We start from the raw sequence: 17,058 nt of genomic DNA, 5'->3' as shown, positions 1-17,058 counted from the left end.
CTTGAATGAACTGATTGGGCGCATAAGTGTAATTTTTTAAAATAAATTTGCATCTACTTGAGAGAACAGTTTGAAATACGAAAAAGTTGAAGTATATATGTAAGTAGTTATAATGGTCTAATTTTAAGTAATGAAATCTGTGCTTTGTGTTGAGTATCTTCTAGTCCCTTCAGATTGCTGCATCTCAGATTGAGTGCAATGTTGGCAGAATATTAAAATATTGTTAAATATTTTAATTTAGAATATTTTAGAATTACTTGCACTGAAAAGTACTAAGCGTACCTTTCTAATCCAAAATTGTAGCCACTTTACAACCAACCGTCAGACACAAAGGTCTACCATGAAAACATCAAAACGTAAGTGCTCTAATATCTTGTCATTGTGCCATTTAGGGGGTCTAGACTCAAACATTCACTCAAATTTTTGATTGTCGTGATTTCCAAATAGGACGTGTGTACTTTAACCATATTTAAAAGCTTCCAGTCTATGTAATTTTCAGATTTCTTTGTTGTAGAACAGTGCTGCAAGAAATGAGTTATATGTACTGAAGGCAAAGGGAAACAGTAACTTTTCATCATAACTTAAAGATAAAAATAAATCATAAGACTTACTTTTTAAGTTGGGAACGCTTATATTTTTCAAAGCCTAAAATACCAGATTTGACCTAGATGTGCCTAGTTAACTTTTCCTGAATGTACTGTTCAAAGAAGTGTTTCAAAAGTTATTACTTTCAATAAATGGTAGGAGTCCTGATTTTGTTGTTGTTATCTATTTATTGACTTAACCATGTACTCATTTTCTATCATGGGCTGCAAGCAGAGTTGTTGCGTGCTACACTTACTTGCTATTTAGGGCAAACCAAATTCAGTGATTTGAAGTAAGCTTCTTGTCTTCTGGAAGAAACGTGGATTTTGAGGGAAATGAATTTTTTGTTTCTTTTTTAATATAGAACTTGTTTCTCAAATTTGTATGAGCTAGTTTCTTTAGTTCACTGAAGCCAATATTGTTTATAAATGGAAATAAAGTTTTAATAGATTAATTTTAAAATGTGTTTAAGCTTATTTGTACTCAAATTCAAATGTCCATTAAGTTGCATCTGATTACTCTGAATGTCTCAGTTCTGCAAAGGTGATGGTGAACTCATTTCTCTACAGAAAGTCATTCATAACGTAGAACAAAATCTTATTTTTTACGTGGCTATGTCAAACCAATATTGATTTCACTCTGTAACAATGTTATAAAATACCAAAATAGTGATCGTTCTATTGCAACAAAAATCAGCTTATTTTCAAAATATGTATTGCTACTAGACTTTGGTGAAAATAATTGCTGAATTGTAACTGCCGTAACAGTGCATATTTCTTACAAATTATCTTTGAGGAAATCCCACTCTATTGTAACTATGAAGACCAAGGCCTTGTCATGGCTTCTCTAGGATGGTAACTGGGAAGAAAACATTTACTTTCATGTCTCACTTTGAAACTCAAATACTGGTGGTTTTGAGACAAACTTTACTGATGTGGCATGATTATCCCAGTTCAAATTTGTTGAAGAACGTTACTGTCTTCGTAAGATTTATTTATTCATTAACCAATTTCTGTACTATCAGTTTTTACAAACGAAGAAATAAATTGTCAGTTTCAGATGTGAAGAAATGCATAGTGAGTTACGTGCATATTACTAAATGCTCTAACTTTTACTACCATTTTGTAATATTTTGTAAGTACAGAAAAAATCCTACAGATGACTCTCCTTTAAAAACTTCTCTTAAAAAAAGTACTTCTTGCTCCACTCCTTCAAATATAGCTGTATAGCAGTTCCAAAATACTTAATTTTTTTAGTAATATATTGTAAAACTCTTAACTTTAGGATTGAATTACAAAGATAATTTTTTTTTTTTCCCCCCAAAGCATAATATCTTAAGCTAAATTTACTCATTTTAGCATATTATCTCTCTTGTGACGAAGGAGAGCACATAGCTTGAAATTGGAAGCTTTTGTGTCTCGATTGCTTATTCCAGCCACCTTCAAGAATATTCTCTCTGATAAAATACAGTATTAGTTAGATGATTGTTTCATCAGGAATTTTCCCTCTGTTTTCTACCCCTGAAAATATTTTTCATAATAATGATCTGACATCTAGAATCCATATGGGTTTGTTGAGTAGTTTTGAAGTGCTTGATTCTTATATAGTTCACTCCCCCCCCCCCCCCAATTTTATTTTCCAGAAACCAGGTGATGAGGAAAAAGCTAATACTATTCTTTAAAAGAAGAAATCATGCAAGAAAACAACGGGTAATACTACCATGTTTTTGTGAAAAGAGCACATGATTGGTTGGTTTTCTGTCTGGATCCTTGACTTGTATTCCCAAATGTGTCATGTAAATCCCATTGATTAGAAAAATAAGATCTTAAGCTAAAATTTTGTTGATTTACTGGAAAATAAACTGCAGGTTTTGTAAATGTGGTTTGTTGATTATTTGACTGAAAACCATCTAAAGTACAATAAGGAAAAAGCTTTTTTTTCTTTCCTTTTCTTAAAGAGTATGAATGGAAGAGACCCAGTGAAAATCTTTAACTGTCATGCCTGGCTGAACTCTGAACTTCTTTTCTTGTATAGTAGCTATAGTATCTGAAAGAAAATGGGGCAGATCTTTGATTTTTTTCTTTAAGTCAGACAGCATTTTTAATCAAACTTGTGTATGTTAGATACCAGTATTAATTGACTTAATGCTTTCTCTTGCATGCTGTTGTAGCAAGTGGCATGCAAAGTCAAAAGGCTGTTTTGGGTGGTGCCTGAAAAATGATCTTTATTATTAAGAATAGCAGAAGATTATACATTCAATTGGAAGGTTCCACCATGAAAATGTAATGAATTATTTTTCTTCTTACAGTCCTAGGTTTTTTTACGTAGGAGCAGCTCCCTACATATTGCTGAGCTTGAGGACATATTACAATTATTCCAGCCCCATTCTGTTAGTTAAAAATTTAAAATAAAATAAATAAAAATTAAACCAATTCCATTAATTAAAAGCCTGGTACCAGAAGATGTGAGATTTCTGGAAGGCAGTAATAACAGTTACCGAATACCATTGCGATGTGTAAAGCAAAGAAATAGTGTGTAATATTCAAAATGTACATTTTTATATCCACTTCCTCACCTTCTCTCTGCTGAAAATTGGGTATATGTCATCTTCAAAATGGAAAGCCACTAGAGCAAGAAAAATATAGAGCCCAGCTGTGTTATGTGTACTGATCAGTTAGTGTATTTGTGTCTAGTTCAAGGTTTACTTTTGGAATTTAACAGGAACAGAAAATCTGTCAACGTTATGATCAGCTGATGGAGGCATGGGAGAAAAAAGTTGACAGGATAGAAAATAATCCACGCAGGAAAGCTAAGGAGAGCAAAACAAGAGAGTACTATGAAAAACAATTTCCAGAAATCCGGAAGCAAAGAGAACAGCAAGAACGATTCCAAAGGTATTAACATAGATTTGAAATATTCCTATAAAATATCTCTTAGGACTTAAGTTTTAAAATTATTTATAATAAAATTGGTTCAGCTTAATGATTAAGTTTATGTTCATCACTTTATTCTTTAAAAAAGAATATTAGTGTATCATACAATATAAAGTGTTCTTTCATTTGTTCACTGTGTTTCATGGCATTGAGCTCAAGTTTCACTTCACATCCTAAGGATTTTAACGATCGTCCTTCTTGTATATCCACTGTCTCACGCCTCGCCTTTTCCTGTCCCTCCCTATCAGCTTTGTCAGCGGTGCTAGCCTCATCAGTTTGGTGTCCTCTTGGGCTGCTTCAGTGATGTCTAAATTGTTCCTTTCCTACCCCCCTTTTTAGATCTACCATCAAAACCCATATTTTCCAAAAGAAATACAGAAAAAGAGCTAATTAGCAAAGGCTAGTTAGGTTGTGGTGCTTGGTGAGACTATATGAGTTAAGCTGTTCAGATGCACAAAGAAGTTTGTGGAGTTGGTCTTAAGATAATTGGAGCGTCAGCTTCACGTGAGCCTGTTCATTTTCGACTTACACCCTGATTTATGCTTAGTGGTTTTCTGTCACTGGGTGTCTGTGTTACCTCTTTGTTTCATGATCCCTATATTCATTAGCCTGCACACTCAAAAATCATTTGACTTCTTTAATTGACAATTTGAGCGATCTTTTGTTGTACTTGCTGTGTAATTTTACTCCAGACATTTTTGCTTTTTGAAGTATGCAAGCTATGACAATTAAGTCCCTATTATTTAATTTTAATCTATCAGACATTTGTTAAATGGAAGCTGTACAAAGAGTCTTAAAAGGAATGAAGTACAATGCATTTGAGAGTTCGCTTTATCTACGGTACTGTAGGTAGTGCTTTAAATTGAAATTAGGTCAAGTTTGATTCAGTTGTGTTCAAATCTGTTTATCTAATATTTGAAATCATTTTAATACACCTTTGAAAGTTCAAGCCCCATAAAGATTTCATCTCATTCTCTCTTCTGTCTGTCTAAATCCCCTTACTTCATAAAACATAGGAAAAGCAGATAGTTTGCAATATATCGTGAAGTCTGCAAGATCTGGCTTTGTGGACTCAAGAAAAGAGGAAAAGAAAGTAAATTGTTAGAATGGAAGCAGAACTCCTATCTATAAGAAGCTTTTACTTGAAGAATATAGCACATCTTTGTAATTGCAAACTACTTGGGAAGGGGCTGTCTCTTTACATTACATTTCTGTTCTCCAATGTAATGGTATCTGTGTCTATAGCTGTGCTTGTAATACTATTGCTGTGTAAATACTAAGGTTTTTTGTCAGGTTTTTTGTGCAAATTGATTAGTTCAGTAAAATCTTTGAGCAAATGAAGATCTTCTGCCTCTCTAATTATCAGTGATTTTTTTTATCTCTGAAATGCTTTTTGACCCACATGCTGTAATATATTATTATGATGTTCTTAAGTGTAAAGATCACTAGCTGAAAAATTCTTCCAAATTACAGCTCTCCCCATCAATTCAAAAGTTAAAAATTTTCCTTTGTTGTAATGAGTCTCGGTGCTGTATTAGTAACTTGACCAAATTGATGAAAGGCAAATTTAATGTGCTTTTTTTTCTTTTAAAAAATAAAACAAAAAAAAAATCTCTTTCACAGTGTATCAGTTGTACTAATTAAGGTGATGATTTCTGTGCCACTGATGAACATTTCTCATACTCAGCAGAAGCCTATTAATGTATCTAAAACACCTACTGGCAGTGGAACCAGTGGTAATGCTCCTTTTTTGATGTTGACACAAGCATGCCCTTCTTGCTGAGCTTTACAAATCCACCTGTAAAAATGAGCGGTTGTTTGAAATTGCAGTACGTGAACAGAGTTTGTACTCTGACGCTGCTTAAGAAAGCACAGTTCTAACAAACTAATTTGGGAGACTGGTAACAGTGTTTTAAAGAGTTTTGAAGGTTGTCATTGTTGTGTACAAAATCTGAAAATATAGCTATTTTCCACTTTATCCTTACTACTTCTGTTTTCCTCTAATTCTAGAGTTGGCCAAAGAGGGGCTGGACTTTCAGCAACTATTGCTAGAAGCGAACATGAGATTTCTGAAATCATTGATGGACTTTCTGAGCAGGAGGTGAGGCTTTTGCTATAGAAGCACAGCAAATGACTCAATATCCTTTTACTGGCAGTGAAATGTCCCTTTCAGAGGGTTTGGGTTTTTTTGATAAGAGAAACCTTTGGGGGCTGGTTTGAGAGAGTCTGTGTGAACTTTGGCTTGAAACAGGTCTTACAAATAGTTTTCTTTTAAGGCTTACGCTTCCTAATTGCATCTGTCCTACATTTTTCTCATGCGTCTGTGTTCATTGCAGGCTTGCTACAACCTAGTTTTTTACAGCTCTAACAAACATGTGAAAACTCTTCCTTTCTAAAACCCTGCACCATTTTAGTTTTTCATCATTTGCAACACTATTTCCTTAGCTGACTGTGTAAATGTTCATTGGGATAGTGGCAATTTCTAGGAGAGTTAAGAAGTGGACAAAAAGAAGTTTCAAACTAACTGTGAATGTATACTCTGGTGGAGCTTTAAAGAATTGTGTAATTCAAGAACTGTAAACATTAGTAGCAACTTTTTGTATTCTTTACTTTTTCTTTTATTCTTTGCCTGTAGAATAATGAAAAACAAATGCGTCAGCTCTCTGTCATTCCTCCCATGATGTTTGATGCAGAACAAAGACGAGTGAAGTTTATTAATATGAATGGTCTGATGGAGGATCCCATGAAAGTCTATAAAGATAGACAGTTCATGAATGTCTGGACCGACCATGAGAAAGAGATTTTTAAGGAAAAGTAATGGGCTTTCTTATCTTTTATTTTTATTACATTGCAAATGACAGTTAAGTACCTAACCCCACAGTAAACATGAGTTAAATCGGGAATGCTGAAGCTTTTGTGCAATAATATTTGATAATGTTCTTAGTTGGATGAATGAAACATTGCAAAAGTTTTAGACTTCTCCACTTATTTTTCAACTGAGTAGGCTCACATGCATTTAGTCCTTAGATAAGAAATTCTCTTAAAAATACTGTAGTTCCATGATAAGATTAAAATGAGAAGAGTAGGTGTATGATCTCATTATATCAGCTAATAACTAATTTTAAGTGCTTAATTCTAAATTTTCACAATTTGAAAACTAGGCTTTTTAGACTAATTTCAGTTGTGTAAATCAAAGGCTTGCTGATGGAACAGATTGTTTGGAAGACTGCTTTGCTTATTTGATCGTGAATTATGTTGTTAAACTTGAATAATTTCTGATTTATAAAAGGTTTGTCCAACATCCCAAGAACTTTGGTCTAATTGCTTCCTACCTGGAACGAAAGGTAAGAACTTTTTTAATATAAGTAGAGCCTAGGGTGGGATCCCTAACTTTCCAAATGTAAGTCATTTATCCCAGTATCATTTTCTTTTCCTGGAAAAAATTGTAAGTCCAAAAAAAGTTACTGCTTTGACAGGATTTTATAATACTTGATCAGTAACACAATCAATGCATGCAAACGTCTAACAAAAGTTAGTGAAACGACACTATTGACAACAATAAAAGAAAATGGCACTTCATTTAGTTTTGATCTTATTTTCTTTTTGAAGGAGGTAAGCTGCTTTAACTATTTCACTGTTTAGATAAGGACATAATTGCCTCTGCTGAGCCACTGTGCTACCTCTAAGAAATCTTGCCACCACCTTTCAAGTCAGTGGGATCCTACTGCTGGCTGAATTAGTCTTTAGAACGAATTTTAGTCTTTAGAACTGATTTTGCAGAACTGATGTAAGAAGTAATGGAGAATTAGGATTCGTTAAGACTTAGAATCTTGACTACGTATGGCTATTATGATAAATTGAAGCTTTCAAACTTGCAAAATGTCTAGTATAGATTAAATCATGCAGACTGAAGTAGCTGAGGGATATTATAAATACATGAGACTTGTGTTTAACACCATAATTTTATGCATAGTTATATTGTTGTATTTGTGAATTCACTTCCCTGCTGAGCAAACAAGTCTAAGAGAGTTTTATTTTAGTCTAGGGGCCGAATAGTTTAAGTGTTGAGAGAAATTAAATACTAAGAACGTATTTTTTATAGCAGTAAAACCTAATTTTTTTTAATTTTATTTTTCACTTTAGAATGTTCCCGACTGTGTATTATATTATTATTTGACCAAGAAAAATGAAAATTATAAAGCCCTTGTGCGAAGGAATTACGGTAAACGCAGAGGAAGAAACCAGGTAACTTAAATTTATTAATCACTTGGATATTGTTATTTTATTGTTTCATATTTACAGTCGTCTTACAATCCAATATAGCAAGTATATTATATGCATGAGGGGAAAAAAAAGAAAAACAATTATTTTTCCTTTACTGCATTTTTGCCCTTCTTAAATTTAAGTAATCCTGACCTCAGGGGTGTTCTTGGCTAGTTTTTTTGGTTTTTTTTTTTTTTTAATTCTATGGAATATCTTCTTCCTTTGCACGTTTGTGACTTTTTTTTCATATGAAAATTCATTTTATTTGAGGACCCTGCCGTAGACATTTGACATTGAAGTCGAATCCATCATTAAATCCTATGTTGAGGCCAACAGAAATTAGGTTTAGCATGTGATTTGCAGTGGAAAATATATAATCACTTCATAATGTCAATGTTTCTCAAAAAGCAGAAATTATTAGTGATCTTTATTTGGTGGTCAGGCTCAAAGTCAAACTGGAACTTAATAGCAAGAAGAAAGAGACCAATTTAATGCATGCAAATAAAAAATTCTGCTGATTCAGGAAGTATTCTTTTGGAAGTTTTGGAAGTCTTTGGAGGGGAAAAGAACATCATATTATGTACAAAAAGCATATAAATACATTTGCTAGGCTACCAGGGTTAATGTGGATATTGGAAAACAAACAAAAAAAAAATTAAACTTTGGATTTTTTTTTTTTTAGTATTTGTTTTTTTAAAGAAAGCAGGAGGAGTGCTGTGTGTTCACTGAACATGTTCCCTGCTCTTCCCATTCTGATTCCCCTTGCATCTATCAGGTATTTAGGAAATACTGAAAATAGAATGAAAGATAGGTCAGTGGCGAGGTTAGGAAAGAAGGCCATATATGAAATAAAGTACATGAACAGAGTAATAGATGTCACAACCAAGCCTACAGGTATTTTGAGTTTGTGTCCTTAAAATGAATTTAACAGCTGGAAAACGGTATAGATGTGATGTGCTGAAGAAACACCCAATGCGTTGTTGGAACTGAAGCTTGGTGGGGGTGGGAGGGAGGGTCCTCTCAAATTCAGGGTTTTAGAAATCCACAGACCTTAAAATCTGAAGAGTTGTGGGTTATTGGATTTAGTCATATCTCAGCAGCGATACCAGAGAGAAAATTGTTGAAACTTTGAGGTATTGTAACTGCACAAAACTGTACGGAACTGCAAAACAGCAAATTAAGTAAATATTACACTTCAGGATATGTGAGTCCTTTTCAAATAATGTAAGTTTTCTGAGAGTCCCAGTAAATGTATTTTTTTTCTATGAAAGAAAATTGCTGCAAACAGCTTCAGTTGATAAGTTGATCCTGTTCACTAGAAACGGTCATCGTGTTGTGCTTCTATGGTGCTATATACTTAAACCTTTTAAATTACGGTCTGGTGTTCTAAGAGAAGAGATCATGTCACAGAAGACTTACTTGTCTGTACCCCACAAATTGTGGATTGCTTGGGATAAGGTCACTTCCGTTATGCGCAGGATTTAGTTAGAGCTTCTGCTTTGACTAATTGTGAACTGCTGTGATGGGAGAAATACTGGAAATATCCTGTATTTTGCCAGAACTTCCGTTAGCCCTTCTAAGCCTAATAATGCTTTTTAATAGGGAAAGTGTACTGTTGTGTGACTAGTGATGGTGAAAGATTCTGACTGAAGTATGGATGTATGGCAAATACAAAGAAGATGGAAATAAACTGGATTGTCCAAAATGTAGACAATCACTGTGGACACTAAACGCAGATAATGCTGCCATTTTAAGTGGCTCAGTTTCATATTCCAGTATAAAATGAGACTGGTGTGATCATAGTAAGTATACCCATGTTGAGCAATATCTTTGCCGTATGCTGTTCTTAGCTGTTCTAAGAGGTGAGGAGACAGAACTGGCTCAAGCTGTAATGTGATGTAACTGTAAGTTTTGAGATATTCAGAAGATCATAACTGTATATTTGAATGTCTTTCAACATTGTTAAACTTTAGAATATTGGAACTGGTAGAATTCAAAATTTGGGTGGATTTCTCAATCCATAAATTGTTTGCTTTCCTTGGATACTGCATATAAACTGGAAAGACTTTAATTACAGCCCTGTACACAAGGATACAGATTTGTGAACTTAGCTCACTATAAAAGGAAACCCAAGGTGCTCTACCTGACTTTGTAACTGCTCCTCTGAATACTGATTTATATGTGAATAACTAAATACGTGAGTTGGAACACTGAAGCTGCTGTCATCGTTCATTCAACTCAAATTGCTTGCTCTTTGAATTTTAGCAGAGTTGTAGGTCTTAATTGCTAGTTGTTGATCCACATTAAGTACTACAGCAGATCACTAAACTTTGGGCAACTGGCTTGCAGGCTTAATGTGTGCTCTATGTTAAGGATGCAGATAAGTGTCAGGCTTCATAGATCGGAAGAATGTTGAGGTATACTTGCAAACTCAAGGAAATAGTCTAAACATTCTAAATGGGAAATTTTACCATTTTTGGAAGTTTAAACTCAGAAGTATCATAGTTAGCGTGTTTAGTAACGCTGTAGTAAGGAATTACATGGTACCAAAAATCATGTGTGTTTCTTAATTTTATTAATGATTAATTAGCAACATCTATAACAGCTAGTAAAAAAGAACTTGAGTGTTGAACTGCCTTGCTTGCCAGAATTTTTCTTACAGTTGCAGAATGCAATTCATCCCCCCTCTCCCCTCCCACACCCCAGCTTTGTTTGAAGCTGATATTTTTCGTATCTGAGTAGCAACCCAAAACTTCCTTGCTGACTGGCAAACACAAGTCATGTAAGATTTATGATGTGCTCCAAGATGTGCTTATGCCAATAACAGGTGCTTCAGCTTAAACTCTTAATAGTTCATATATTTTTGTAAATTAGAAGGCAAGCAAATGGAATATTGCAGTGGAGAAGATATTAATCATGATAATGATGCTGAAATCCTTCAGAGAATGTAGTGAGTACAACTTGACTCAAGTTTCAGTGTGGGGGGCTTTTATTTTAGAGAATCTGAATGCTAGATTAAGGCATGTCAAGTTAAGAGATGTAAGGCTTATTGAATTCTGATACATTTTTGTCCTCAAATAGGTCCAGAACGGCCTTTTTATAAAATGCTACCTAAACCATTCCAGAATGCTCACAGAGGCAACTAAAAAAGTGCATCTTAAACCAAATGTGACTTCTCAAATGAAGAGCAAGTTTTTAACATTGTATTGGAAGAAAGCATGGCTATATGATGCTTTTGCATTGATTATAGAGAATTCCTTAAACAACTCATTGCAAGGAGGTTCTCTCCGAGTAAAGTTTTTCATTGAAATTTGGTAGCAAAGCGGTAGTCGGTACGGGGTGCGTTTCTGTGGTCTGGCTGCCTGGTCAGCAGAAACGCGTGTCTGTGGATCAAGCTGTGTGCCTTTGCAGCAGGTGGTACAGTCCAGTGATCTGACTAGACAGAAATTTGCTGTATGTCTGTGACGGCCAATCAAGCCGAGCTCGGTGGGGATTACCTTGGGTGACCCCGGTGAGATTAGAAGGTTGTATGTGAGATGGGCAACTCTGCTGTAGGCAGCTTAAGTGGCAGAATGACACAATTTCCTGGAATAAACACGTTGCTGGGTCAGGCAGCCTCTGCTAAAGAGCTGTGTGATGTCGGTGCTGGTGTGGTTTTTGTCCTTTTGAATCGTACCCTGAATTAAAGCCCGTCCCCTTACCTGGATAGTAAAAGTTTTGATCAACAGATGAATGTGCAGGTACGTCGCTGACCGAGGCTTCAACTGTTTTAAGGTTTGTGTTTAACCTGCACTTGACCTATTGATTATGCATGTTAAATAAATTCACTGTGAAACAGAGAATCCTGTTATTTACAAAGTGTGATGTTAAGTTAGCCAGGCAAAAAGAACACAGGATTTTCAGTAACTGTTTTGTAAATAGATTATATGTAAAATACAATTTTTTTAAAAATTTTTTTTCTTCTGAAAATGCAATTTTTAACTCCTTACTTTTGAGGCCAATCTATCTAGCATGATGGAAATAATTTATCTTAGCGTGTCTCTTACATCTGGCCTGAAGGAAGTTTTTGCATAACCAAGTAATGCCAGCATCTTAAATGCTAATAATTTGCAGCAAGATGATAGTGGTTAGCGTTAGGGTTTTCTGCTCCAGTTCACATTATTAAAATGTCAAAACCAAGTCCTTTTTGTGACTATTTCCAGCCTCAGTTTTGTCAGTGAAACAGTGACACCTGCTGCTACACTTATAGGAAGGTTGGTTCCTCTGTGAGAAAGAAAAGCCTATTTTGAGGAATTTTTCAGTGGACTGTAAAATCTGAGTTAATAAAGTCCTAGAACAGTAATCTTGTAGGTCTCTGTCCTTGTCCTTCCGTGAATTGCCAAGTGTACTTTGGGTATTTATTTTAAAGGTAGCTTTATATAAATATTACATGTATTTTGCTTTTTAACATTGACTTGCAGAATCTAGTGCCCAGTAAGGAACAAGTCGGTTCTGCACACACCAAATTTGAGTGGAGAGCATCTGGGTATTGCAGTTCTTCTGAATGGGTGACTCCATTGATGGAGGTGGTTTGATTAACCCATTCAAGCCCCTTCAATGTAAACCCCTGTGAGTGGTTCCTTCTGTGTGGCCATATCTGACTCCCCACCCTCTCTTACGTTCCGTAGTTTCTTATGAAAACATATTTAAGGCAGAATTTAAACTGTAATAATGCATTTTAAATCAACTTAGGTATTTTCAGAGAGGAGGAAGAGAGCTCTTTCTTCCACCTCCCTCTCACCTTTAACTGGAGTCCTGCCCGCTATAACCTTGCCTGCAGCCTCAGGCTTTCTTTTCTCATTCTTCTGGTACAGGAGACTTGGATTTTTCTGTGGCACTCAGATCACCTTGTTACAGATACTGTTCCGTGTGAATGGGCAATATGGATTAAGCCCTAGATGCTTGATGGGGGTTGCTGGGTTTTGAGGCCCATCAGGAAAATTAATTCATTTACCATTTGCTTCACATAAGGGTTCTGGGAATTTGGGGAGCGGGTTACATGATTTATTTAGTGGCAGCCAACTACTGCTTGGTATCTTAACCTGGAGAGGAAGGAATTTGCAGGTGAACTGTGGACATAGAAATTCAGCAGCGTTGGAAAGCAAGATGTTTTAGCCATGTGCAGATACATCACTGTGGATGGCAAAAAGCAATATTTAGGCTCCTAAATATATTTAGGGAGGGTTACAACACTAAAACTTAAGGAAATCTTTTCTGTAGCCACATTTGATAGAACTTTCCTAATACTTGGGGTTTTTTTTTCTGTATGAGCAGTGTCATTTCTCTAATGCTTTCTTAAAACATCACAGGATATTTGGCTTGTCTAATGTTAGGCCACCTCTAACAGCAAAGTCAGAGAATGCCAAGGCTATTTTATTTTTTGTGTGATAAGGAATAGCAAAAACAATGCAACAAATTTTTCTTACATTTTTTTAGTTTATTTTTTTTAATTTTGTTTTTTTAGCAGCTGTAAGGGACCATGCTGGTAATTCTGTGTGATAACATTAAGTAACAGAAATTTCTTCCATTAATTCCTGTTTGAAGCAGATTGTATCTTCTGGAAAGTTTAAATCAAATTTATGTGCTTTCTAAAATGAGATACCCTTGCACATGGTAGTCATCTGGATCACTTTGAAAGATAAGGAGCAAGAGTCCCTTAACAGAGAATGCATAAATAGTGTTTTGTGCAGTTTTTCTTAGTATAATAACGTGTAATGGTAATTATTTTGTCATTTGTCAGTGCTTATGTGCTTGTAAAACTATCATCTCAATAAAGACTATAGTTTAAGAAATAAATAAATAATTCTAGGCTATAATTTTCCTTCTGTAAATTCACTGGAAACATAAGTCTAAAATTCCTGACCCAAGTTTTTGAATAATTATATTTCGTAATTACTAACAACAGTTTTGAGAAGATGGCTTAGAGTTGGTCTTAATGTTTATGCTACAAGATCTTCTGCTTCCAAGTTGTGAGCGATCAGGTTTCACTATTTTAAAATGGACAACGTTAAAAATAAAATTTGAAAGGAGCAACACCATTACTACGCAAGAATGTTGGTCAGACCTCTCTAAGCACTTTTAAAATGTAGCTGTTCATTTTTAGTGTGGCATACAACAGTGCATGTATTTGTTGACACATGTATGTGTACATTATCACCTCTGTGCTCACTTTGCAAAAGAAGCCTGGACCTCCGTGGAATTTATAAGACAAAATACTGTATCTGAATGGGGCAGCTGACCAGAAGAAACATAAGAAAAAAATAAACTGAGAGGTACTGAGGATATACAGCTAATATATAGAAACTGCATATTCTGTGGCAAAGGGGACTTCTGAAGTCTGGGAGATAATGCCTGGAACATCGTGTTCATTATGATTTTAGGGTGCAGATAGGTGTTACAGTTTTTGGCAGAGGCGTTTTACTGTTATGTTGACCGGTGTGCAGTGACTGTAACTTGGAATATTATTAAGTGGAAGGTAAAGCAGCATCACTGTTTCTGCTGCTCTGAGTACAAGCTGCTACACCTTTGTGTGATCAAGTTGTTATAATGTGTAAATGCCATTTCATTTCAGCAACAAATTGCTCGTCCTTCTCAAGAAGAAAAGGTAGAAGAAAAGGTAGAAGAGGAAAAAGCAGAAAAAGCAGAGAAAAAAGAGGAGGAAAAGAAAGATGAGGAGGAAAAGGATGAGAAGGAAGAATCTAAGTAAGTATATGTACTGAAAATGCATTAATTCACTCTGGATTGCAGGTTTTTTGCAAAGATCAGAACGGGATTCACTTTAGCCTGACAGTGAAATCCGGACTGAAATCTCTTGCTGTTTAGGTTAGGTTTTGTGCATTAAAAAATTTTTTTTGGACATACCAATTTCTCTGTCTTGCTGAACTAATCAGACTGGTGGAAAAAGCCATGGGATTATTTTTTTGCACATGTAATAATTTTCGTATCTTGTTGGTTTGGGTTTTTTTCATATGTTCTATCACAGTGTTCGTATTTTCTTTGAGGTTGATAATATCATGTATCTATGTTCTTCTCTAGCAACTCTAAATTGTGGGCAGCAAGTGAATTCTGTTTCACTAAAGGCATCTTTTGGGTTTGCGGAGTTTTGTTTGTGGTTTGAGTTTTGTTGTTTGGGGATTTTTGGGGGGTTTTTTACCTCCATATTCAGGAATATCTGCCTATAATGGCTATCTGAATGTGACTGAATTATATTTTAACTATTCCCAGAGAGAATACCAAAGAAAAGGACAAAACTGAAGTTGCACCAGAGGAAACAGAGGAAAGGGAGCAGGCCACTCCTAGGGGCCGAAAAACTGCCAATAGTCAAGGTCGTCGTAAGGGCAGAATCACCAGATCAATGACAAATGAAGCTGCACAAGCAAATGCTGCTGCAGCTGCAGCCACTGAAGAACCACCACCGCCTCTTCCACCCCCACCAGAACCTTGTGAGTAGCATTTGTAGGACACTCGGGGACCCATCTGCTCGTGAGGCTCTTCACTGACATAAGGCTGTCTTCTGTGCGTGCAGTGCACTTTTTTTTTCCTTTTTAGTATTACATCTTAATTCTTAGGCCTGCTTATAATTTTGTGACTGTGTGGTACTGTTAAACTTGACGAGTGTAACTTCATGAATAGTATATGTGTAATCAGTTGACTCTGTTAGAACCATACAGGGAAAAAAAAGGCAGTTCAGCCTTTCTATGGCAACTACGTTTTCTCTCTTTGCAGGGTTAATGATGGATCTGTAGAGATCCAAATGCCTTTGACACAGATTGACTTACAGGCTGTAGTTCATAGAGGTTATTGTTAAATGAGTAGGCCTGATATTTGAGTACTTCAGGGAGTTTCATAATCTGAAATAGATCCTAGCAAGTTGTTTTTGTTGTTGTTGTTTCTGCATTAGATGGCAAGAGACTTCTTTAAAATAAAATGTTACTTTCTTGGCACGTATGGTTAGAAAAGACTGCGCTATCTCTGGCTGCATTTCTGAAAAGACTGACATAATTTGTGGTGGTGCAGAAATACTAGCAAACAGAATACCTTGTGGCTAGTAAATAATTATCCAGGATGGCGGGGCAGATTTTTTTTTTTTTCCCTTGCAGTGCTCTGCTGTGGCAAAGTTGTTTGCTCATAGCTCTTCAACTTGGTAGTTACAGGCAGCTGCTATTCTAGAATTTGTAACAACTCTTTTGTTGCTCAGATATTCTGCATATCCTGAAGAACAGAGTAAGTGGGCGAATTAGTTCTTGTTTAACTGGAAACATCAGAGATTGTGACAGGCATTCTTGCTCAGTTGATATGGTGGGGTTTTGTCAGCAGCTAGACTAAGGCTGTTTTTTGCTTTTGGGGTTGTTTTTTAAACCATTTTTGCAGGGTTTTCTGGAAAATCCAAAATAGTTTTTCAGTGGATCAGATACCTTATAGTGTCCTACTTTTATTGTTTAACTGAAGTTTTTGAAGGGTCCATGTTGCATGCTATGCATAATGGCAGGTTTTATGAAAAGGAAATGGAGGCTGTTGCAGCTTAATGCCATTCAGAAATTTAAACAGAATGATATCAAATCCAGAGAAATGAATGAAAAGTATTTTGCATTGAATCATACTTAGTTTTCTGCTTGGTTTTGCTTACTGGTTTTTTTGGTTTCTTTTATTTTTCTCTGTTTGTCCAGTAGGAGACTCAGTGAATATAAGAATAGTAGATACCCACCAACCAATAAATAACCATTTCAGTCCTTTCCACAGCATTCAGTGCAATAAGATAGAACTAGCTTATAGTGTGTTGGATTGCTGCTTTTGGTAGTTGATGGTAATTATTGACAGTTTAAGTAAAATTTTAGTGATAAATACATCTAAGTTACTTACAAGTCTTCCTTGACAGATAATTAATCATAGTTTTGTAGACAGAATAGTTTTGAACAGTTTGCTGAGATTGCGGTGGTTCCTACTATATCTCTAACTTGGTGTAATGGAGACTGACTACTTCCCACTGACAAGAGTAGCTTTCCCAAGTGACTTGAACAAGCCTTAATGTAAATAGAGTAGTTGACTATGGGATGCATGATTGGTGCTATAATAGTGAATCCTGGTCTTTTCTCTGATCAGTGTCTTTTTTTCTCTTTCAGCTTCGGCAGAGCCTGTGGAGACATCCCGCTGGACAGAAGAAGAAATGGAAGTTGCTAAGAAAGGTAAACCTTTTAAAGCTTTTGACTTATTTCTGAATACTTGTATTTACAAAATTACA

At 35.5% G+C, this 17,058-nt stretch overlaps 1 protein-coding gene across 5 annotated transcripts in view; it reads left to right on the top strand.

Moving 5' to 3' along the window:
- The window catches only part of NCOR1 (nuclear receptor corepressor 1), a 76,690-nt gene that overhangs the window by 26,351 nt on the left and 33,281 nt on the right, over nt 1-17,058 (top strand). For 3 of the 5 annotated variants that reach the window (XM_076354419.1, XM_076354417.1, XM_076354418.1), the window contains exons 8-17: nt 304-356; nt 2,228-2,294; nt 3,307-3,479; nt 5,529-5,619; nt 6,154-6,332; nt 6,808-6,862; nt 7,662-7,763; nt 14,392-14,522; nt 15,045-15,262; nt 16,940-17,002. In XM_076354419.1, the coding sequence (XP_076210534.1) occupies nt 304-356; nt 2,228-2,294; nt 3,307-3,479; nt 5,529-5,619; nt 6,154-6,332; nt 6,808-6,862; nt 7,662-7,763; nt 14,392-14,522; nt 15,045-15,262; nt 16,940-17,002 (1,132 nt within the window). Of the gene's footprint in view, nt 1-303; nt 357-2,227; nt 2,295-3,306; nt 3,480-5,528; nt 5,620-6,153; nt 6,333-6,807; nt 6,863-7,661; nt 7,764-11,352; nt 11,556-14,391; nt 14,523-15,044; nt 15,263-16,939; nt 17,003-17,058 lie in introns of those variants that run through there. The other 2 variants (XM_076354421.1, XM_076354420.1) reach the window with 2 other exon arrangements.

This window comes from Aptenodytes patagonicus, chromosome 17 (assembly GCF_965638725.1).
Source record: "Aptenodytes patagonicus chromosome 17, bAptPat1.pri.cur, whole genome shotgun sequence".
Classification (NCBI taxonomy): domain Eukaryota; kingdom Metazoa; phylum Chordata; class Aves; order Sphenisciformes; family Spheniscidae; genus Aptenodytes; species Aptenodytes patagonicus.
This window is presented reverse-complemented; position numbering and strand designations above follow the sequence as displayed.